The sequence below is a fragment of the Loxodonta africana genome, chromosome 16 (assembly GCF_030014295.1).
Source record: "Loxodonta africana isolate mLoxAfr1 chromosome 16, mLoxAfr1.hap2, whole genome shotgun sequence".
Lineage (NCBI taxonomy): Eukaryota > Metazoa > Chordata > Mammalia > Proboscidea > Elephantidae > Loxodonta > Loxodonta africana.
In genome coordinates this window covers 75,563,904-75,587,565 of record NC_087357.1, presented here as the reverse complement: position 1 = coordinate 75,587,565, position 23,662 = coordinate 75,563,904, and the positions used below count along the sequence as shown (strand labels likewise).

General features: G+C 43.7%; 1 protein-coding gene across 9 annotated transcripts in view; it reads left to right on the top strand.

Annotated features, from left to right (window-relative positions):
- Positions 1–23,662, top strand: part of KCNMA1 (potassium calcium-activated channel subfamily M alpha 1) — a 917,661-nt gene that overhangs the window by 674,412 nt on the left and 219,587 nt on the right. For all 9 annotated transcript variants that reach the window (XM_023547132.2, XM_010589260.2, XM_010589253.2 and 6 more), the window contains 2 exons: positions 336–445; positions 17,096–17,164. In XM_023547132.2, the coding sequence (XP_023402900.1) occupies positions 336–445; positions 17,096–17,164 (179 nt within the window). The remainder of the gene's footprint in view (positions 1–335; positions 446–17,095; positions 17,165–23,662) is intronic.

Below are 23,662 nucleotides of genomic sequence, written 5' to 3'. Positions count from 1 at the left end.
TTGATAACCATTGCAAATCGATCTCCAAAAAAAGCTGCATCAGTGAACCTGCCCACCAGTATTCTGTATGTGTGTCCATGTCTCCACACACTTGGAAATCATATGAGTTAAAAAAAAAAAAAAAATGAGATCCTTTAGAGGGGATGTAATTCCAGCCTATGAGTTTGGGGTCATAGCAAGCTTCCTGTGACGACCTGGCTGTGTTCCTGGTTGCTAAACAAGGTCATTATCACTTAACCAGGTCATTCATTTGTTTGCCAGATGGTGTAACACGAGTTTCATTTTGTAGCCTACGGTCGTATTTTAAACCCTCCTCCTGTGCTTTTCTCCCTTAGATTGAGGAAGACACGTGGCAGAAATATTACTTGGAAGGAGTCTCCAATGAAATGTACACAGAATATCTCTCCAGTGCCTTCGTGGGTCTGTCCTTCCCTACCGTTTGTGAGTAAGTGACCGTTAACTGTGTGCTCCTTGCCTCTCGGTTATACTTAACCCACCCCTGGCAGGAAACCACCCATATCTGCCCGGCACAGTTCAGACCCTCGACAGTTACCAAGGGTGTCCCGTTGTACTCAGGCATGATTTGTGAGCAAGAAGGCAGGTCATGACTTGGGCCTTGCCTAGGGAATTTCGGCTGGCCCCACTTCCTCCTCTAGGCCTGAGAATCTCAGACCTTGACCTGTCATTTGGACTGACGTATTAACTGCAGCTATCCTACATATCTTGAATTATGTTCCTGTGATACAGACACATTTAGGAAGGCAAGCATGAACCCACGTCTCTCTGATTTTACTGGGGCAAAACCAAATCTTGCCAGCCCCTTGATGAAAGGAATTTTAATCTCTCTTCCAATCAAGTCAGATCGCAAAGGGACATCAGAAAGCCACTGAGATGAAGCCATTCAAAGTACACCTGTAAAAAGTTGAACTAGCTAAAGTTATGTGATAGATGTACTTACAACAGCAAACAAACAAACAGATAAATAAAAAAGAGTAGCTGCTGAGAGCGCTCGCGTACAAACACCGCATGGGATTTGGTCCCTTGGTTTGGAGGTTTAGGGTTATGGTTTCATGGAACGTCCCAATTAATTGGCCTAATAACATGTTTAGTGCTTCTGTTCTACCTCCTGGTTCAGTGTGTAGCGCCCGTGGTCTTAAAGGCTTGCAAGTGGCCATCCAAGGTACAATAATTGGTCTGTATTTGCCTGGAACAACAGAGGAAGAAGGAGAATCAGGAGGAGGAGGAGGAAATGGAATGTGCAGCCAACTGCCTCTGTAAACAACTGCCTCCTTTGTCATGAGACTAGAAGAACTGGATGGTGCCTGGCTACCATTACTGAACATTTTGTTAAAAGATTCTGTTGAAAGAATACTGATCAAAAGCGGGAAAATGTAGAACAGAATTTCAAATTTTCACAGAATCCCAATATTCCGGAGCCATGGAGGCTGGATATACTCCTAAAACTCTTGCCCTGAGATAAACTTTAAATGTTAAACAAAAAATATCCCCTGAAGTCATCTTAAAACTAAAAAATAATTTACCTTAACTAGTGAAGAATATCTGCCTTGAGCACTGTGTTGTTTTAAATCTATCTGGGATCCATTGACAATAGAAACTTGAAAAATTACATAGGAACCTTAGGGGACATTGAGCTTGTGTTAATGGGGGAGGAACAACTCAGAAAAGGAGGGTGAGAATGGTTACACACCTCAGAGAATGTAGTCAGTGTCACTGAGTTATACATGTATATTCTCAGCAACAACAGAAATAATTAAAAAAAAATACCCACAAAGTGCTTTCACGATTTTCTGAGGAAATGCTAAACCAATGTGCAGAAGGAAGCCTAGAAGAAAATCCTTAGCAATTTAGCCCTGACATGACCAAGGTCAATAGGCTCCCTTCTCTTTATGCTGGGTGAACAGGATGGTTCAGGACAAGGGACAGCCGCAGCCTGCCAGAGCCTCTGGAAGTAGGATAAGTGGTCATCTATGGGGTAGGACCTCAGCAGCCCCAGCTGTCCTGACTCCAAGAAAGTTCCACCATGAGATGTGGCAGGACCTCACACCCCTACTTAGAATCGCAGATGTTAGGTTTAAGCCAAACTGGGGCTTTGTCTTCAATTAAAAGACAAATTCCCTGAGACTGATGAAACATTAAACCTGATCAATTAACAGCTTAGCAAAAAGATTTGGTCAACTCAGTCCCACTGATAAGACACTAGGAAAAAACAGGGATTTGGGAGCTGTTGGGCTGAGAAAGAAAATTTGTTCTCTTGGGCTCCTGCGCGCTTCCAAGCCAAACCCACCTTCTGAAAAGGGAAGTCCAAAGGTGCTAAAACACAACTGAGCACCCGTTACGCTAAAGGAGAAGATAGTCCTGCCAGCCCTTGGGCTTCTCTCTGTCATAGCTGGTTCTGTAGGAGCCCAGAGGGGACGGTAGCGCTTGGTGCATCGGTTTCCCCGGAGACGCCTATCAGTGAGCACAGCAGGGGTACCCCATCAGTCCCTGGGCCCAAACCCTAAACCATCCAAAATGGTTTGGCTGTTTACTGAAATCTCTCACCCTGTCTCTAAGCAAAAGTTGAATGCTAAATGGACCAGAAAAGTGAATCAGTAATGGATTTGGAAAGAGTTATTTTCTGAAAATGGATGCTGTGTTGTAAATTCTCTGCATTTTTTCTTTGAGAGCTCTTTCTCTTTCTGCTACGGAAGTTAACCTTTCAGAGGCTCTGGGTTCTGGGATGCCAAGGTTGCCTTTGAGCTTGGCTTGTCTGGGAAAGAGACCCCAGGAGAATTCAGGACTTAGAGCAGAAGCTAGTTCTAGAAAAAGGCAATTGAGACCTCCATTGCCTAATGAGGGGGGGTCTGAGCATACACAACAAGCTACCAATGACTGGACGGGGTCTCAGCGTGGTGGGGTCATTAGCCAGAGTAGGGGCAATGTCCCCTTCCTTGGCTGTTGAGTTTCCCTGAGTTGACTGGCATTTATGTCTAACATGAGCGCTCCCTCAAAAATCCCCAGGCTCTTCTTGCTTTTTCACTGTCTCTCTTATTCTGCTCCTTGAAGCCATGTCAGTTCATTTTGAGTGTTAACTGGAAGGGTTTCTGGGTCGTATAAACGGTTAATGTGCTCACCTGCTAACCAGAAGGTTGGAGGTTCAAGTCCACCCAGAGGCATCTCAGAAGAAAGGCCTGGTATTCTACTTCCAAAAAATCAGCCGTCGAAAACCCCTTTGGAGCACAGTTCTACTATGATACACATGGGGGCGCTCTCTGAGATTTGGAGTTGGGACAGCAACTGTGATACTGCTCCCCCTAGAAGCTGCAACCGAACACCCACAGGGTACATTTGACTTAGATATCTACCCCACCCACCAAGCCCACTGCCGTGGATCCCGACTCATAGCGACCCTATAGGACAGAGTAGAACTGCCCCTTAGTGTTTCCAAGGCTGTAATCTTTATGGACGCAGACTGCCACATCCTTCTCCACAGAGCAGCTGGAGAGTTAGAACCGTTGGCCTATCGGTTAGCAGTTGAGTGCTTAGCCACTGCGCCACCAGGGCGCCTGATATTTACCCCACACAGGGCTTAATTTCTTAAAAATTAGTGGCCAATATTTCAAAACAGTGGTTCTTCAACATAAAACTAGATTTCTGGCCTCTCTCGAAAACCCGATGCAGCCACACTGGACCCACATTGCCCTAATTGGCTGGAACTGCTTTTTTTTTTTTTTTTTTTTTTTTAGCGGCTATTTAAAGTTGAAGAAACCCTGGTGGTATAGTGGTCAAGTGCTATGGCTGCTAACCAAAGGGTCGGCAGTTCAAATCCACCAGGCGCTCCTTGGAAGCTCTATAGGACAGTTCTACTCTGTCCTGTAGGGTTGCTATGAGTCGGAATCGAGTCGACGGCACTGGGTTTGTTTTTTTTTATTTTTTAATTAAAGATGAAGCACGTACTTCCCCGTTTTCTGTATGGAAGGGGTTGTGTAGACCCCTCTCCTCCCTGTTGTCTTGGTCAGGCCAAATTCCTCTTTGCATCACAGGCCTGGTCCCATAGCCATGTGAGTTTGCCAGCCTGGCCCCTTGGATGGTGTGAAATGTGCCTGGCCTTCAGAGCTGTTTCAATGTCTGAGAGCTGGTGGCTGCTGTAGATATTTTCGTTGATGAATTTTCATGTGTAGAACACGTCCAGGGGAGGTGAAAGTCCCTCAGACCCTCCTTGTTGTCAGAGAATTTAGCACTTGTTCAGTACAGCCTGTGGACTACCGCCCCCCGACCCCGCAGATCTTTTTGATGTGACTGAGAATGCGTTCGACTGAGTGCTGTTATTCGTTTAACACAACGATAGAGCAGAGGTGGAAATAATCAATGAAGAAAGGACATTTAATGAGATTTAGGAACATCCCAAAACATTGAGGCTCTCCTCAAGCATTTGATTATCTGGAGGCTTAATTATCTGTGTTTTCTACTTTAAATTAAAGAAAAGCCATAACTCAAAGTTACCAGCAGTTTAATGATAACACTCTGCAGTTCAGGTTAATTAAAGCGCAGCCTAATTAGAGCCTAGTGTTGTATATCGCCGGGCTGGCGCCGATGTATTTCCATTATGGTAAGAATTGGCTATTCAATTTCAGGATGACATCGAGGATGCCAAAATATATTTTAAACTGGTTCACATAGAAGACCAAAGAATTGGGAAATATTCCAGGTATAATAAAGCACAGATAGCATATACAGATTTTTGGAGCAGTTTCTGTAATTATGCACTGCTGTAACACACAATACGCAGCAATGCCATCTTAAAGTGCAAGAAGAGATATATTTGCTCTTCCCTCGGGCTGGCAGGATGCTGCCTCGTGGGGTGGGAACTCCTCACAGGACAGCTCCGAGTTTGCTCAGAAGCTGGGAGTCGTCATTGTATGAAAAGATAAGGGGGCAGGAAAAATATGGTTGAAATTTGAGGTTGTTTCCTGGGAGAACGGAAGAGGGGAGGGAGAGGCAGGAGGAGCATAAAACACCCCAAGGCAGGCTATCTAAAAATTTCAAACCAGAGAAATTCGTTCTCGTCCAGCATGAGGCTCCCAGCAGGCACGTCCCTTGGCTTCTCTACATCAGCCTTTTGGCTGCATCTTGTGAATTACCAGGTGGTGCAAAAGGTTTGCACTCAACTGCTAACCTAAAGGTTGGCAGGTTGAACCAACCCAGTGGTGCCACAGAAGAAGGGCCTGGCCTCTGCTTCTGTAAAGACTGCGGCCAAGTAAACTCACGGCGCAGCTCTACTCGGTAATACATGGGGTCTCCATGAGTTGGAATCAATGGATTTCTTTTTCAGTTTTTTTTTTTGGTAGCTTTGCTATTGTTCAAAAAACTGGCTTAGAGAAAATCCATATCATCTCTAAATCTTTCCAATATGTTTTCTCACTTAGTGTTCACAGCAGTTCTTTGAAGTTTGTATTAATATCAATATTCCTGTTTTGGAATCCCTGATGGTGTTGTGGTTAAAAGCTACAGCTGCTCACCAAAAGGTTGGCAGTTAAAATCCACCAGGAGCTCTTCGGAAACTCTATGGGGCAGCTCTACTCTGTCCTGTGGGGTTGATATGAGTCAGAATTGACTCAACGGCAATGGGTTTTTTTTTTTTAATTCCTGTTTTATAAATGGGGAAACTGAGGCTCAGAGAAGTTAGGTGCCCTTTACAAGTTACAGAACCAGAATTCAAACACTGGGGCCCTTGTGCTCTTTAGAGCCACTGGAGTGAGTGAAGTAGGTGAAGGCTGGCTAGGTAAAAATCTCCTGGAGCGTGTATTACATAGAGAGGTTTCTAGGCTCTATCTCAGGAGATTTTCATAGCTGGCAAGGCCTGAAAAATCGGCATTTTTTTTTTTTTTTTTACAAGCAAAGCAAGCATTCTGATTCCAAGTGCAGTGACTGGGAATCGCCACCTGGCCCCAGCCCTCCCACCACACTCGTTCCCCTTTCTGGGGCCAGTCATTGGAAGGGTTCTCCGGGCTTTTAGCCGCATCATAGACTCATAGGTGGGCCACATCTTGCAAGGCCTTTGTGTGAGCTTCTTTCTCATCATTCCTTCCTGGCATTCGGTATTTGGCAATCTCCAAGGATGTAGGAATGAGTCTACACTCTGCCACCCTGGACACACCACTTACTGCCCCTCCCCACCATGCCTAATCCAAATCACTGAAGTCCTTTAGTCCTCTGGGTCAGGTTTCCACTGGGGACTTCGAAGTGCTTTCAGGCTGGGGAGAATAAATAAGCACTGATTGCAGTGAGGTAGAGGAAAGCAAGGACAGTTCAAGACACAGCCCTCAAAGGTGCCTCTTGGCCTTGCTGGAGATCATGGTGGGTATGCCTGTACCTTCTCAGGATGCTGAAAGAACCTTGCTTTAAAGACCGGCGGCTCCTGAGCATCGCCCCTTGGTTTGCGTACCTGGCTCCTTCCTCCATCCTGTCTGTGTGGCAATAAGACAAAAGAGGAAGGAGAGAGTGCTACCCATTGCTAGGGAAACGCCGTTTTCCCTCTCACACCCCTCTCCCTTGTGAATCGGCAGCCTTGTGAGGTGTAGGTGGTGAGTGTCAAACTTGAAGGAAATAAAGGCAGGGCCATGAGACCATTGTTGTTGTTAGGTGCCATCAAGTCCGTTCTGACTCATAGCGACCCTAAGTACAACAAAACAAAACACTGCCCGATTCTGCACCATCCTCACAATTGTTGCTATGCCGGAGCCCATTGTTGCAGCCACTGTGTCAATCCATCTCATCAGGGGTCTTACTCTTTTCTGCTGACCCTCTACCAGCATGATTTCCTTCTCCAGGGACTGATCCCTCCTGATAACATGTCCAAAGTATGTGAGACGTAGTCTTGCCATCTTTGCTTCTAAGGAGCATTCTAGTTGTACTTGTTCTAAGACAGATGTTTGTTCTTCTGAAAGACCATGGTATATTCAATATTCTTTGCCAACACCACAATTCAGAGGCATCAGTTCATGGTCACTGCTAATGGGTCCTGTTTTTGAGCAGCCTCCACGATAGGATACTGTGGGATGCCATGGTGTGAGCTATGGAGTCCCAAAGGCCTGGGTCAAACCTCCAGATGGGCCACTTACTGGACATAGCATTGGGGCAAGCTATTTGATTTCTGTAGACTTCCTTCCTTTGACAGTGACCAGCTGCCTGACCTTGGACCTGGCGCCTACCCTCAGTTTCCTCATCTCTAGAATAGGAATAGTACTACTTTTCTGTCAGTACCGATTAATGTCTATTTCCTCTCTCTCTACATTTCCTCTGTCCACCACCCTCTAACCTACCACATCGAACATAAATGCTAGCACAGAGAAAGAAAGAAAATGCTTTGCACTACTTCCAAGCTATGTTTGCTTTTACTCTTTCATGCATTCTCCCATCAATCAACCAGCTGTTTTGTAAACTTGGGATATTTGACTGACCCTTGTGCTAGGCACAGTGCCACCTCAGATATACGCACATGGAGAAACTACTAACAGCGCTTCCAAATGCCAAATAAAGGGCTCCGTTTCCATATGGTGGCTGCTTTCAGAGAGTTTGCAGTCTGGTTGAGGGAAATAGTAGCCATCCTCAGGAGGAGATAAGCATCCGCTGATAAGTGCTAGTTAAAACACACAGCTAGGTACAGAGGGTGAGAGTTACAGGGAGAGCACCCAGTTTGCCGGAGGTAACAGAGAAGGCTTCCTGGAGGAGGTGGCACCTAGGCTGTGCCTTGGAAGGAGGCTAGGATTCAGATAGAGGCCACAGAGAGAAAAGGATCTTCTAAGGGGCATGGAATCAGATATCTGAGGTTAAAGTATCCCACAAAACTCCCCCAACATCCAGATCTCTGAGGTTTTTCCAATGAGAATAAATTGGTTTCCCCATTATGTGGGAATAAACGGCAATTCAGATTTATTTTGACAAGCCATGTTTTAAGGGGGAAACATTGGTGGTCTATTTGCCATGAGAAACAGCCAACGTGAGGATGCTGTCCCCTGGATATATGTAGGAAAGTGAGGGCGGAGGGGAGAGGAGGGAGGTGGGGAAGGACAGAAGGAGGAAACCACCAGTTCGGCAGTTGGGCTGCCCAAAGAACACCGAGTTCCAGGTTCTGAGCTCACCGTGAGCGTATTAGTTATTCATCACTTGCAAAATAGAAAAGCTTAATTGTGTCAGGTTTTACAGCTCGGAGGGGATTAGGACAACAGACGAATTTAAAATACGGTGTGTCTCTCTGTCCTTCTGCAGCTGATACCAAAAAAAAAACCAAACCCAGTGCCGTCGAGCCGATTCCGATTCACAGCGACCCTATAGGACAGGGTAGAACTGCCACAGAGTTTCCAAGGAGCGCCTGGCGGATTCAAACTGCCGACCCTTTGGTTAGCAGCCGTAGCACTTCACCACTACGCCACCAGAGTTTCCCTGCAGCTGATAAAGAGCAGTTAAAATTCAGAGCTGATATGGCGTAGTTAATACCTGGGTACTCAGGTAACTCCGGTCAGATCTGCCGGGCTGTGCTGAAGGGCAGGATTTCTGGCCCCCAGGCCAGGTGTGAGTAGGGGTGCTTCTGTGCTGGTCTAAGACGGGGGGGGGGGCCTTCTCCCTCTCCTCAACCCCCTGCAGTCAGAGTCCCTAAATATTCTGGAAACCACACTCTCCTGCTGTGCTGTTGTGCATAAAAAGATCTTTAAAATGAAGCTGCTTGAAGAAACTTAAAAATGAAATTGAAGACCACCCCAAGAAAGTTAGACCTCTTGTCCAGTGAAAACTAAAGCTAGTTTACCTGAGTTCTGTGAAATCATTAGTTCTTGGAGAAAGTCATCGGAACCTGAACATGGGGCAGAAAGGAACCGGGCAGACCTGATGGTTCCACAGTAGATTTCTTCAGTCTGGTGCAGAGACGAGCATTTAGCAGAATTCATGGAGATGCTCAGATCTCATCTTTAAAAAAATCTCTCTCCTCAAAGAACTGACCCTATTCACTGGATTATTTGAGGAGTGTCTTAGTTATCTAGTGCTGCTATAACAGAAATGCCATAAATGGATGACTGTGACAAACAGATATTTATTTTCACACAGTGTAGGAGACCGGAAATCCTGGTGGTATAGTGGTTAAGTGCTATGGCTGCTAACCAAAAGGTCGGCCATTCGAATCCACCAGGTGCTCTTGGAAGCCCTGTGGGGCAGTTCTATCCTATCCTGTAGGGTCGCAATGAGTCAGAATCGCCTCGACGGCAGTGGGTTTGGTTTTTTTTGGTTTAGGAAGCTAGAAGTCCGAATTCAGGGTGCGGGCTCTAGGGGGAGGCTTTCTCTCTCTGTCAGCTCTAGGATAAGGTCCTTGTCTCTTTAGCTTCTGTTTCCTGGTCCCTTGGAGATCTCCATGTGGCTTGGCATCAATCTTCCCCTGTCTCTGCTCGCTAACTTGCTTGTTTAATCTCTTTTATATCTCAAAAGAGATTGAAGATATACCAGACACTAATCCTGTCCCGTTAACATAACAAACACAGCCCGTTCCCAGATGGGATTGTGCCCATGGGCCTAGAGGCTGGGACTTACAGCCCATGCTTCTGGGGACACAGCTCAGTCCGTAACAGGGAGTGTTGTCGTTAGGACAGAACATACGTGAGTGCAGGTGAGAAGAAAAGATCTGTGAGTATCTCTGCTGTGTTGCTGCTGTTCTTAGTTGCCATAGGGTCAGTTCTGACTCATGGCGACCGCAAGTGTTTAGAGTAGAACGGTACTCCATAGGGTTCTCAGAAGCAGATCTCCAGGCCTTGGTTCCAAGGTGCCTCTGAGTGGGTTTGAACTGCCAGCTTTTCGGTTAGTAGTCCAGTGCTTAGCCATTTGTGCTACCTAAAGCCTCCTACTTCAGCTGTCAGTCCAAACCAAGCTAAACCAAAGCTGTTACCATTGGATCGATTCTAACTGATAGAGACCCTATAGAACAGGGTAGAACTAGAACTACCCCATAGGGTTTCCAAGGCTGTAATCTTTACAGAAGCAGATTGTCACATCTTTCTCCTGTGGAGCTGCTAGTGCGTTCGAACCACCAACCTTTTGGTTAGCAGCCAAGCACTTAATCACTGCATCTCCAGGGTTGCTTATTTCTGGTATTGCGACCCAAACCCAAAACCCGTTGCTGTTGAGTGGATTCTGACCCATAGCGACCTGATAAGACAGAGTAGAACTGCCTGATAGGGTTTCCAAGGAGCGGCTGGTAGATTTGAGCTGCCGACCTTTGGGTTAACAGCTGAGCTCTTAACTACTTCGCCACCAGGGCTCCTCAGAGATCCAGAAAAACACACAAACAAACAAAAGTCTGGTTTCTATTGAGTTGGTTGTCATGGTGACCCTGTGTGTGTCAGAGTAGAACTGTGCTCCATAGGTTTTTTGTTGTTGCTGTCGAGAATGTACACAGCAAAATATTACCAGTTCAGCAGTTTCTTTGTGTATAATTCAGTGACATTGATTATATTCTTCGAGTTGTGCAACCATTCTCACCCTCCTCTTCTGAGTTATTCCTCCCCCATTAACATAAACTCACTGCCCCCTGAGGTTCCTATCTATCAAGTTGCTGTTGTCAAAATTTGATCCCATGTAGATAGTTCTTAAAAGAGCGTAATGCTTAAGGCAGACTTTTTTACTAGTTAAACTAAACTGCTGTTTGGTTTTGAGGAGACTACAGGGGATATTTTTGGTTTAAGTTTTAAAGAGTATCTCAGGGCAATAGTTTCAGGGGTTCATCCAGCCTCCGTGGCTCCAGAAAGTCTAGAGTCCTTGAGAACTTGAAATTCTGTTTTACATTCCCCCCTTTTGATCAGGATTCTTCTACAGAATCTTTGATCAAAATGTTCGGTAGTGGAATCCTGGCTTCACCAATTCTTTTGTTCTTGTGGCCAAGGAGGCACATTTCTAATGGCTGATTTTTTGGAAGTAGATGACCAGACCTTTCTTCTGAGCCCTTTGTGTGGACTCAAGCATCTAACGTTTTTGTTACCAGCCAGACGTTAACAATTTGTGCCACCAAGACACTCCAGAAGGTGATCAATAATCTTTCACTTGCTGTTGAATAAGCCAGCAGCCATTACTCCACTGAAATCCTTAGTCACAGGGCCAGTGGCAGTGGCACATCCAGAATTCTGTACGGGAGGGGATGGGTGGCAGTCCATTTGGAAATGGGTTGGATGCTGGGTACACATGACAAGCACAGTTTTTATTCTGTTTTACGTTGATGACCAATAACAATAGCAAAGCTGTTTAAAAATACGTTCATTCACACTTCAGGCGAATGCTAATTGTCCATATTAAAGAATGTAATTAATTTATTTTTAAATTCCGTTGTCTTAGGTGTGTTTGTATAAATATTGTGTGTGCGTGTGCACGTAAATTGCCCATCGTTTTAAAACAAATGTGTATCTTTTCATTTGAGCCTCTTGATCCTAAAGATCTGGTTTGCTAATGGGCAGTATTTACGTCACCATCTCTCTGATTACGCTGGTTGGCCTGATAGTCCCAGGGTCCCTCACGATAATGGAAGGAGGGCTGGCACTGTGGGGTGGAGATGAGCTTGGAAAGCATGATGAGAGCTGCTTCTCTGTCCTCAGACAGTGCTTGGGTCTGTCAACCCCAAACCGCATCTTTGCCTACTCTTCCTGAACACATTACAAGGTGCAGACTCTCCCAAAGGTTTCCGTGCTTAATCCCCACCAGCAAGTAATCTTGGTAGTCAAGGGGGCTGACTTAATAGTAAGAACAATTTATTTCCCTCTGGGTAGGTAGAAACAGCTGGGCTCTAATTCTTAAGAGCCTTTGTTCGAGAACATCTGGGTGGAAACTACCGTGGTTAACAGATGATGCTGGCGGTAAAAAAAAAAAAAAGAAGAAGAAGAATTTGTAATGTAGTTGCCAAATCTGGTAGACCTCTACTCAATAATTATCAAGAAAGCAATCTAACTTGTTGTTATAACGGTTTTATTGCAGGTTGCCGGTTTAAGACCTTTTTGTGACAAGTGGCATTTTTCTAAGGGAGGGGGGAAAGTGATTTCTATTGCCCTGTAATTATTTTTGCAACTTCCTGCATTGGACATATTTGGATGTTTTATTTTAGAAACCAAGAATTAAATTCTTGTTAACTTATGGCCTATTTTATCCTATTTATCCCACAGTGAAGTCCTTATCGCTTCCTTCTTATACTCTTCCTCACCCTAACCCTGCTTCCTGATGCCACCCTAGCCCTGTGTGCAGTAAAACACCATAGGCAGAATGACTGTAAGGATCGGATGGATAAAACCCATTTTGCTTTACAAAAAACAGTGGTATTGAATGATGCAAGTGTGTACCCCAGAACATCAATCTGGAGGCCTGTTCTTGAGAGTGAACCCCTTGTCGCAGGATCTGTGGAAGGTTTTAAGGTTAAATTGCTGTCTTAGGATTGGGCGTCTACCTTGGCATAGTGTGGGTTGAAGACGAAAATCAGATTCCCAGATCATATCATTACTCCCTTCTGTACCCCTCTTTTCCATTCTCTCTGGTTCTAGCAAAGAAGGCAAGTCAGGAAGCATCTTGTTTCATGAGTCTGTGCTCACTTCAAAAGGAACCCTGGTGGTGCAGTGGTTAAGCACTTGGCTGTTAACCAGAAGGTCAGCAGTTCTAACCCACCAGCCACCCTGTGGGAGAAAGATGTGGTAGTTGGCTTCCGTAAAGGTTACAGCCTTGGAAACCATATGGGGCAGTTCTACTTTGTCCTACCTATTAGGTTGCTATGAGTTGGAATTGACTCAATGGCAATGGGATTTTTTTTTTATGTTCACTTCCAAGCCTTCTCTGCCTAGACATCCCTAGCTTACCACCTTATATCTTTTCCATCATTCCAACAACTCAGGAGTTTTAGCTTCCCTTTTATTCATACGTTTATCTATCAAGATTGAGAGCTTACTCTTTGCAAAATGCCAGAGGCAAGGCATGCTTCCTGCGTTACAGAAGTTCAGTCTGAAAGGAGAGAGGGACAAATAAATGAGTGACTACCGCACCGGCTCTCCCGTTCACTTGTCTTGGTCTGCTCTTTCCCATTGAACCCCCAACAGAGGTGGTCACCTCTGCTGCAGTCCTAAGCCCAGGACCCTGACATTAGCCCACTCTCTCTGGAGAACCTAACTAAAAAGTGTGAGTTGAATTCTCATAGCGGGAGCCATGGTTCTGGTCCAGAGGATTCCCATTAGAGCAAGGATTAAAAACTTAGATGTCTGTCCAGGGCAGGCAGTTAGCAATAAAAAGAGAATGGTGAGGAGGTCTGAGACAGTAGGGAGTGGTGGGGACTGTGGCACACTGGGATGCACACGTCCCATCCAGAGGGTGTCAGCTTTGCAGTGGCAGTCCTCTTACCCATACGGGAATGTGTGTCCTGTGTGGACATATCCAGTTTTTCAAGGAAATCCAAAAAGCTAGTTTTTATATTAAATCACCTGTGTGTATCTAATTCCAATTTTAAAAAAACACCAGACTGGCCCCAAAGAATGTGCTTACATGTTGGGCTTGTGATGACTGCTCCATTTCCTCTGCTCTTATGAGAACCGTGTGTGCAGCACACTGATTCTAGAATCTTAGAATCTCCATTTCCGCTTTTAGTTTTTCTACATAAAAGAAGCTGGTTGACTGTGAGCAAGTCTCTTCCCCTTCTTTGGATCTCAGGTTATCATCTGTATTAGAAAGGCAGGACCAGCCAATCCTAACAGGCCTAGGTGTGAAAATCTATGGTTATGATACCATTTGCATATATTAACTCTGTTTGTATCACTTAGTCCCCTCAATGCCCCTGCCCTGTTTCGGGTCAAAGGGCTTCCTAAAAAGAAGCTTCTGTAAGACAGTGTAAAATCACCTTTGACAGGTATGGATTTGAAGGCTATGAGATTATGGATTTAAAGCTGGAAGAGGACTCAGAGATCTGTTGGTCCACCGCTTACTGAGGAAACTGAGGCCCAGAGAGGTTGAGGAATGTGCACAAGGCCATGTCGATTTGATGGACTTTCCTGCATTAGCAAGCGCCTCTCTTCTTCTATCCAGTTGGTAAATGGTATTGTAGGAGCTAGCAAGACACAATTCACCATTACCATGGGAACCTGGGAGCTGTTACTCCCCTTCTCACCGGTGGGATCAGGCCCATTAAAGCAATTAAGATCCTTGATCCTATGTACCACTAGAGTCCCAAATTGGACTGGCCGTTGCTCAGAGAATATCGGTAAATTAGTCTTTTTGTGCTCCACGCTGAGTTAAGACTAGCCTTTTCCTTGATCTTTTGGCGTTTAGCTATTATTTACATTAGAAAGCAGTTACTTAATCTGGTAATTTGGTTCAATAAACATTGCATAAGTTTTCTGATTTTTTAAACAATTTAAGCTCCGAAAGTAAAAGCCCCATAGAGGGTGCATGTTAGCGGTGCTCTATGGGACATAAATTAAGAAGGGCATTTTTCCAGCTATAGTTGGATACGTGGGTTGGTGTTTCCGCAAACTGCATAATCAGCACAAAGCTCAGGTCATTAGAGTCTGCTGGCAGAAATCAGAAAACCTGCAAATCACAAGGAGAGCCCAAATGATGCCTGGATAGAAGAAGTCCTTTAGAATCTGATTGTCTGATGACGGCAATGCCAGGGACCGAAGCCTCTCATGAGGAAAGAGCAATTGACTTCATTCCCACTGGGGAACATGAGGTCTTCTCTGACACCTTCCCCATTACCCACCCATCCCCATATCCAGCACATCTGATTATGTCAATTCTCTATTTGAAACCAACCAAAGGCTTCCCATTCCACTTAGACTAAGCTTCAGACTTCTTCCAGGGCCAGCAAGACCCTCATGGCCTCACTCCCAGTTATATCTTTCACCCAATCACTATCACTTTCAGCTTTGCCCATTGAGCTCCAGCTTCCCTGGCTTTATTGCTGGTCCTCAAATACCCCTAGCTCATGCCTGCCTCAGGGCCTTTGCACTTACTATTTTTACGTTCTAGAAAGCTCTTTCTGCACATCTTCTCCTTGCCTGCCTCTTCTCATCATGCTCGAGTGCTCTCTTCCAGCCTCAGTTCCTCAGAAAGGCCATCCTGGACCAGCTCTGTTGGCTTAACCCTTCCCAGTCATTCTTCATTCTCTTAGGTTGTTTTATTTTCTGCACAATCCTTGTCATCAACTGGAATATATTATTTATTCACTTGTATATTTTCATATTGCCTGTCTTTCCCCATAAAAATAAGCTTCACTGGGGCAAAGGTGTTGTATACCCTGCTATACGTACTAGGTGGAGACCTCGGACAAGTTACATAGGCTTTCTGAGCCTTAGTTTCATCATCTGTAAAATGGAGATAGCACCAGAAATCTGACTTACTGGGATAATATCTCCTTCTTAGGGATATTGTGGGGGTTCAAGGAGACTACCAAAAAAGGCCCGAACCTGTGACCACCGCCTAGTCCTCCTTACAATGGTGGTGCTAAATAGCCATCAAGTCGTTTCTCAGTCTATTAGTCAACCAGTATTTTATTATCCAAAAAGCCCTTAAAACATAAGTGCTAACTCTCTTTGTAGAAACTTATGATATGAAATACATATAATTATTTTTTTTGTTTGTGGGCTCTTATTACTGAGTGTGTAATTATGTATTTTCACCTAATTGCATCACATTATTTACATTTTTGTATCTTTTTACATAATATATGTCAATCCCACATTGAAAATATTCTTCAAGAAGTCATTTTTGAATGCTGTACATCATCCTAATGTATTGTATTTTATTTAACCCTTTTTCTATTATTGGGCATTTAGGTTGTTTTCCAGTTTTTACTCTCTTTATTAATAACACTATCCTGGACATCTTTGTACGTAAATATTTTACCACACCTCCTATTACTTCTTTAGGATTGAAAGCTGTAAGTGGAGATCCTTCATCGTGAGCTGGGGAGGTATCAGTGGTTCTCTGTTTCCACTACGGGGAATTCTGAACAAGCCCAAAACCCTTAAAGAAGTTACTGTGGTTGAGGACAGGAAATTCAGTCACATGAAACAATAGGGTACAACCAAAGGCAGCATGAAATTGATTGTCGCAATGAGTCAGAATTGACTCTATGGCAATGCGTTGTTTGTTGTTGTAGACAAGGTGTTGGAGCTGTAGTGGTGCAGTGGTTAAGAGCTCAGCTGCTAACCAAAAGGGCAGCAGTTTGAATCCACCAGCTGCTCCTTGGAAACCCCATGGGGGGCAGTTCTACTATGTTTTATAGGGTCGCTATGAGTTGTCATTTATACAACGGGTTTGGGGTTTTTTTGGTTTAGACGAAGTGCTGAAGGGGTTCTGAGAATGGAAGATCAGAGGGTGGCAGATGCTGGAAAGACACACATGCAATCCTTAGATTTGACGTGGGCCTGGAAGGATGGGTAGAGAGGAGAGGAGAGGGCACTCAGGGTGGGAGCAACCTCATGAGTGAAGGCTTGGAGACAGGCAAAATCCAGCCTCAAAACAGCCTGGGCTGTGGCTACGGTCAGAGCCCAGGCCAGGCGAGGTGAGGCCGCTTAGATGGAGCCAGGAATGACAGTGCCATAGTCATGTGTTGGCCACTTACAGGGAGGCTAAGTATTATTGCCGTCATTCCAAGCGCACAGGGGTCTGCTCGGAGCAACAATATAAGCCATTTCTACAAAAGACCGAAAGGGATTCCAAATAACCGGTCCAGCTGCTCCAAATGGCTCCTTCCCCCTGTAGTTAACATTTTACTACCCAGCCGAGTAACTAATGGATCTGGCCCTGTGTAAATCCCCAGGCACAAATCCCTGCTTGGGGGCTGTGTCTAGACATCCAGACCCTAGTGCAATTTGCACTTTGAACATTCCTCGCCTTATCACTTGCGAGAAATCAGGTTTAATGGGGAAGATGGCGAGGTGTCGTTCCCACCCCCTTCCTTTGGCACAGCGGCTGTGGAATGAGGGTCCCCTTGGATAATGACGGTGTTAGGAGATGGAAAGGCTGTAACAGTGTTTGTTATGTGGCTCTGGTCACTCTGAAGCACTGACTGGGAGGTTTCTCCATCTTGTTGCAGGCTGTGTTTTGTGAAGCTCAAGCTCCTAATGATAGCCATTGAGTACAAGTCTGCCAACCGAGAGAGCCGGTAAGTTTGCCACAACCCAGCTGCCGCCTGACATTTACGAGGGTGAGAGCGCGCTCTGGAAACGCTGGGTCCGCCTCTTCTTTCCTAAGCAATATCTATTTGCCCTTCTGACCCTAGGACACGTTTCAAGCCATGCTTAACCTGACACTGCAGCTTCTGTTCCCAGACCAGCCTTGCATCCCAAGCCCCACTAGGCATTCAGAGAAGGATTCTCTGGGGGAGAAGGATAAAGCCCCCAAATCTCCACCCGATCATGACAACTTGGACTTGCCACCTACTAAGCTTAAAACTGGGGACAGACCCTGTCTTAGAACCCTTTTGACTGCTGTGAGCAAAGAACAGATGGACTCTGGCCTCCTTTACAGCACACACGGGGCAGAGCGTGATGGGAGACACCAGCTCTCTTGATGGCCAAATTACAAGCAGCCTATTGTGTACCATATGTGCTTCTCCCAGTGCATCCCGAATCCAGGTGGCAGAATAGCAGCTTCATGTAAATGAGCCAGGAGAGCCAGGCTCAAAGGCAGGAGCTCTCTTTATTTATTTCTTTTACACTCAATTATGTGCAAGTCAGGCTAACGAGGGACTGGGTCTGTTGAAATAGATAACAGCCCAGTCAATATATGAGTTCACGCAAGCAGCGAGGACGCATCGCGTTAACAAGGAGTTTTGTTGATGGGGCACTGTATATATTACAGATAAAATAGAGATGATTTTTGCATCCTAATTCTGAACAATTGTTTTGGAAGAAAGAGAGCTCCTTGAGAGATTCCTGGGTCTTTGTCCTCTAGAAAGGCATCCATAGTTTGTTCCTAGCTATAGTAGGTAAGTCTTCTGTAGAAGGAGACCTAGGAATCTGAGAAGAAACTGAACTACCTGTCTAGTTGCCTCCATGAACTACTGCCTTCTTTGCCATAAGACCAAAAGAACTTGATGGTGTCCAGTTATCATGACTGAATATTTTGATCAAGGATTCAATAAATGAGTATTGATTAAAAGGAGGGGAAATGTGGAACAAAATTTAAAATTCCTTATGGGACTCAGACTTACGGGACCTGTTGAGGCTGAGGAACCCCTGAATCTGTTGCCCTGAGAAATATTTTGAACCTTGAACCACAACCATCCCCTCAAGTCATTGTCAAACTGAACAACAGTTCACCTGAATTAGGGAAGAATGTTCGCCTTGAGCATTGCAGTCTTTTAAAGAATTATTTGTATCAGATAAAATTGGCAACATAACTCTAAAGCATCAGTGAGTGGTTTATGGGACAGTGGGTCTGAGTCACTGGGGGGAACCATTTGGGGAGAGAACGAGAGTAGTGACACAGTGTGAGGAACGTAACCAGTGTCACTGAACTGTGCATGTAGAGATTGTTGAATGGGTGTATGATCTGCTGTGTATATTTTCACCGAAAATAACATAAATATTAAAAAAAAAAAAACCTTCCTTTAGGTGTCTGCATTGTGCAGATACCCCCAGCATACAATTTAAGCAGAATGTAGACAAGACCAGAAGGTCTCAGGTTTCCATGATTAGTTAGGTTCCTGCTATCACCATTTAAGGATTGTTCATCCTCCAGCTGAATGACCCAGTAAAGCCAAATCTCCGAATGTACAGTCTGTGTCTCTTATGACCAAAAAAACACTGGATTATAAGCAAGCCAATCCAATGTTTTCTGTTCCCTTACCCTCCCGATCAGATTGCTCACAATCTGATCAAACGTTAAGCTATTTTGAAAATCCAAATCAACCAAAAGGAAAAAGAAAATGGTAGATTTGGTGGCCACCTGTACAACATGGCCGTAACAGTTAATAAATATGTGTATAGATATACATTTTTTCTTTTCTGTGTTGGCAATGTGAAGAATATTATTTGCAAAACAACTGAGAGTCCTGGTTATTTCCTGTTTAATAGCTGAGGTGGAATTTTCTGGGATTACAGTTTGCCTGTGTTTTTGCCAATACTTACCTGTACCTGTGTAGGGGAAAATGTGTATCCTGGGTTTTTGCAAATGGGTATTCTTCATGTTGCCAAGTCAGTAGATCTTTGTGTAACATGGTGTTCTCTCTTGATCACGTTGATGCATCTCTCAAAGTGTCATGATGTGGGCGATGCTGAAGCGGAATAGTATTTTTCAAACATTCTGGAATAATTTATGGCAGGAGACTGAACCTGACCCTTGACCCTTGGTCTCCTACCTGTCACCTTTGGTCACGAGCAGGGTGAGTGAGAGGCTTTTGATGATTTGGTGTGAATCTACGGTCATCATTCTAAGAACGATAACTCAGAGCGTTCCCTGCAGACAAAGTCTTTTTTTGTGATAGACCCTCCAATTGATTCACCAATCTGAGATGTTCTCAACAAATCCCCATTTATAGATATAGGTAGTTTTTATATATAATTTTTTTTTTTTTTTGGAAAAGCACAAAAAGAACTTGTTTGGCTCTGTTTTGGCTTTCTGTGTGCAGTTGCCAGCTTTAATCCTAAAATGTGGCTTGGTCTCATTGTGGAAGCACATTGGTTCTTATGGAAAAAGGTGTGTTTGAGGGAATGTGGATTATACCTCTGAGAAAACACAAGGACGTATCAAACATAATATCCACGCTAAATGTAATCAAATTTCGGATCCTTCCTGAGATGAGACTTTTAATTTTTCCTTCAGTTAAAAATTACCCCTTTCTTTTCCTCTCAAATTTTCTAAAGGACTGAGTGTTATAATTTAGAGACCTCTGCTTCTCCTTTTAATTCCTTCGCCTTCAACCTGTGTTTAACTGCCTTCCTCGTTGGTTTCACCCCATATTACTGTTTTCATGCTTTGCTGAAAAACCTTGTTTTCATATACCTCCTTCCAGTAATTTGAAACAAAGGTTTTATTTCTTCTTTCCTATTGGTGTCAATTGATTTATTATCAAATTGTTTGATTTTCAATTCTTTTCTTGTCGTTTTGCAGAAGCCGAAAGCGGTATGCACTCTTCGTTAACTTTCCTCCAACCTTCACCCTTCTACCTTAACTCCTAACCACAGGACTAACCATTTGCCAAGAACCCAGGAAGATAACACCTACCTCCTTAATATATATATATATATATGTGTGTGTGTGTTACATATATATATATAATCTCATGCCCCCTTGTCTATAGAATATATACATATATATATTTATGTATATACATATGTATATATATAAACCCCTCTCCACCTACTAGAGTACATAAAAATTGCAAGGAACATATTGCTGTTATTTGATTTGTTGATTCTTTTGGATGACGCACTAACTTCTTTGCAGGAAACCTAAAAAAAGGGAAAGGCACAGCCCTGTTTTTCAGTCACGGCACCAATGATGGGAACAAATGCTATTAAAGTTGAAAAGGAGGATGCATCTCTCCAGCCCTCTGTGTCTGTTTCTGTATTGTCCTGATGTGTTGTTCTTGGTGTCCACCAGAGCCTGGTGCCATTTTGTGTACATACCACATCCACATTCCCAGTGACCTCCTCCTCCCTGTGTTGGGTTTCCAGTCTGTAGAGCAGAATTTGTGTCCTTTTATCCACAAAACGGAGACCAAGCCCTTACACTTTTTTTTTTTTTCCTTATACCTAGTTTGATGACAAAGTCTTGAGTACTTTATTTCCTGGGCAGTACTCAGTAAAGGCTTAGAACACTGTTAATAAATTGCCAGATTATCGCCTTTGATTTACTGAATGAGTACTACTTATTGAGAGGCACTCGTGTTTTAGTTTTTTTCTAATGTGTTTGGGCATACTTCTTAATATGAAGTATCATAGTTTTCACCATGTGACTCCACCCTGTTTTGCTGCTGTTTTCTATTGCATGAAGCACGACTAAACCTTCATCAGTGGCATTTTTTAACAAAGTTTTTGGGTGAATATTTTCAGCATAGTGTTTCAGTAATGTGTTCTCTAAGACAGTATTGTTGAAAACGTACTGTTGAGATGGCTGCTTGTCCATCCTTCCCAAGAGTTAATTTTCCCTGTGGTTGTGATCATTGTCATGTGTTTGTGTCTAATTGTGTGTGTCGGGGGCTGGTATACTTGTGTTCACGTGTGTATATATTTGTCTGGTACTTTTTCCAAAGTCAGATTTTGTGGGTTTTTTGAGTAGATGTGTGAAAATAGAGGTGGCTTCCTGTCAGTTTGGTATTATCAATATGATCCAACTGCGAGAAGTTACTGCAACATTTTGTATCTTCAAAGGTCCACAGTGGTTGTACCTCTGCTGTTGACTTTTGGCCTTTGAGTCCCTTTATCTTGTGGTGAAAGCATGTTGTGATGTAGGCATGAAGTGTCTGAACGTATACCAGAAAGTGGCATGGCTTGCTCCCAGAACCAAATATCCAGGGTTCACTTTCCTAGATCAACTCTCTCCCTGGTTCTGCCCCATATGGCTAATATTTTCCTTATATATCAAATATGTTTTAAAATGCCATTTCTAGAATTATTGAAATGGATTCAGGCTCAACAAGTCCTTGTCAATATTGCCAATGGCGGTCGCTTGAACCTGACAAACTGGGAGCAATCTTTATTATACTGTCTCTGTGTAAGTGAACCGGGCTTATCGTATATTGAAGCATGGACTACACAGCTTTGTCTCCTACTTATATCCTATAAGAAAAAGTGTGTGTGTCTAGTTGTGTGGGACTCCAGTAGCATATATTATGAAGGCCAGAAGAAATGAAAAGTCCAGACAGGCAATAAGATTTGAGATTTGGAACTTCTCAGCGCACAAGCTACAGTGTGGTTGTGTTCCTTGAGAGGGGACACACTTGGTTCAAAGGCCCACTCAGTAGCAATAGCCTATGAACTTGTTTGATCAAAGAGACCACTTCACTGTGGCAAGATTCATCTGGGCAGAGCATGAACTGAAGTCTTAGATGGTTCTTACTTGCTTACTCTAATTAATGAAGTCCCAGTAGCTTGCTAGACACAAATATAATTATCATGTTATCAACTACAAACTATATTATTGTGTGAGTGGTGATATATTTTTAATTGCCTGGGGTGTGGTATAATAGACATACCAAAATGCAGAAGGAAAGAGAAATATACACCTATAATATTTACCCGTAATGGTTGAAAATTTCTTTTGGAAGAAATAATGTCTGTTTCAGTTGAATTACCAATTAGTCACTGGTTGTCTCCAAAAACAAAATATAAAGTTTATAGTGATTGAGGAAGGAATCACTAGATGTTTCCCAGTTGTTATGTGCAAGTGGTAGTAGAAAGGGATAAATCATTTTTCCCGCACCACACCCTGATTCTCCAATTTGACCTGAGTTCAGCAAGAGACACACAACAAAATGCAATGTAGCTTGAGACTTGGTGTTCCTCTCATACAGGAACCTGCTAGAAACAATTCCTCGTTGGACTGACCGTGCTAGCTAGTTCCACGTGAACATGTTCTGTGTTTAGAAACAAATATTTCATTCCTAAGTGAATATTATTTTCAATACTGAAATCAATTGCTACAGGTCCCCAAGTGGTTGTCTGTTTATATGTTCGTATATGTACATATTTATACTTAATGCCTGTGGGAGATTGCTAGCTTATTTTTCCAACCCCCTAGAGGAGTGTGGTCATATCTGTGATAGGCCTGAGTGACAAGAATTGCAGCTTATTCTTTGAAAAAACAGTTTTGACCACCTTTCTCCTTATTAGAAAGGAAAAGGAGAACTTTTAGAATGGAAGCCAATGATTTACATTTTCCATTCATCCAACAAATAGTTGCAAAGTATCTGTTGCATGAAGGACTCTTTGCTTGCTACTGTGAGAAACTCAGAAGTAAATAAAACGTGATCGTGTTTTTTACGCCTCTGCTCAGCCCCCTTGCGTCTGTCAGTTTGTCATACTGTGGTGGCTTGTGTGTTGCTGTGATTCTGGAAGATCTGCCACCAGTATTTCAAATACCAGCAGCATCACCCACAGCGGACAGGTTTCAGCTAAGCTTTCAGACTAAGACAGACTAGAAAGAAGAGCCTGATATTGTAATTCTGAAAAAAATTATCCAGTGAAAACATTATGAATAGCAATGGAATATTGTCTGGTATAGTGCCACAAGATGAGCCCCCCAGGTTGGAAGGCACTCAAAAGGCAACTGGGGAAGAGCTGCCTCCTCAAAATACAGTCCACCTTAATGACGTAGATGGAGTCAAGTTTTCGTCACCTTCATTTGCTGAGGCAGCGTGACTCAAAATAAGAAGAAACAGCTGCAAACATCCATTAGTAATAAGAATGTGAAATGTACGGAGTATGAATCTAGGGAAATTAGAAATCATCAGAAATGAAATGGAACACATAAACATCAATATCCTAGGCATTAGTGAGCAGAAATTGGCCATCTTGAATCAGACAATCATATGGTCTACTATGCCAGGAATGACAAATTGAAGAGGAATAGCTTTGCATTCATCTTCAAAAAGAACATTTCAAGATCTATCCTGAAGTACAGCGCTGTGAGTGATAGTATCATATCTATATGCCTA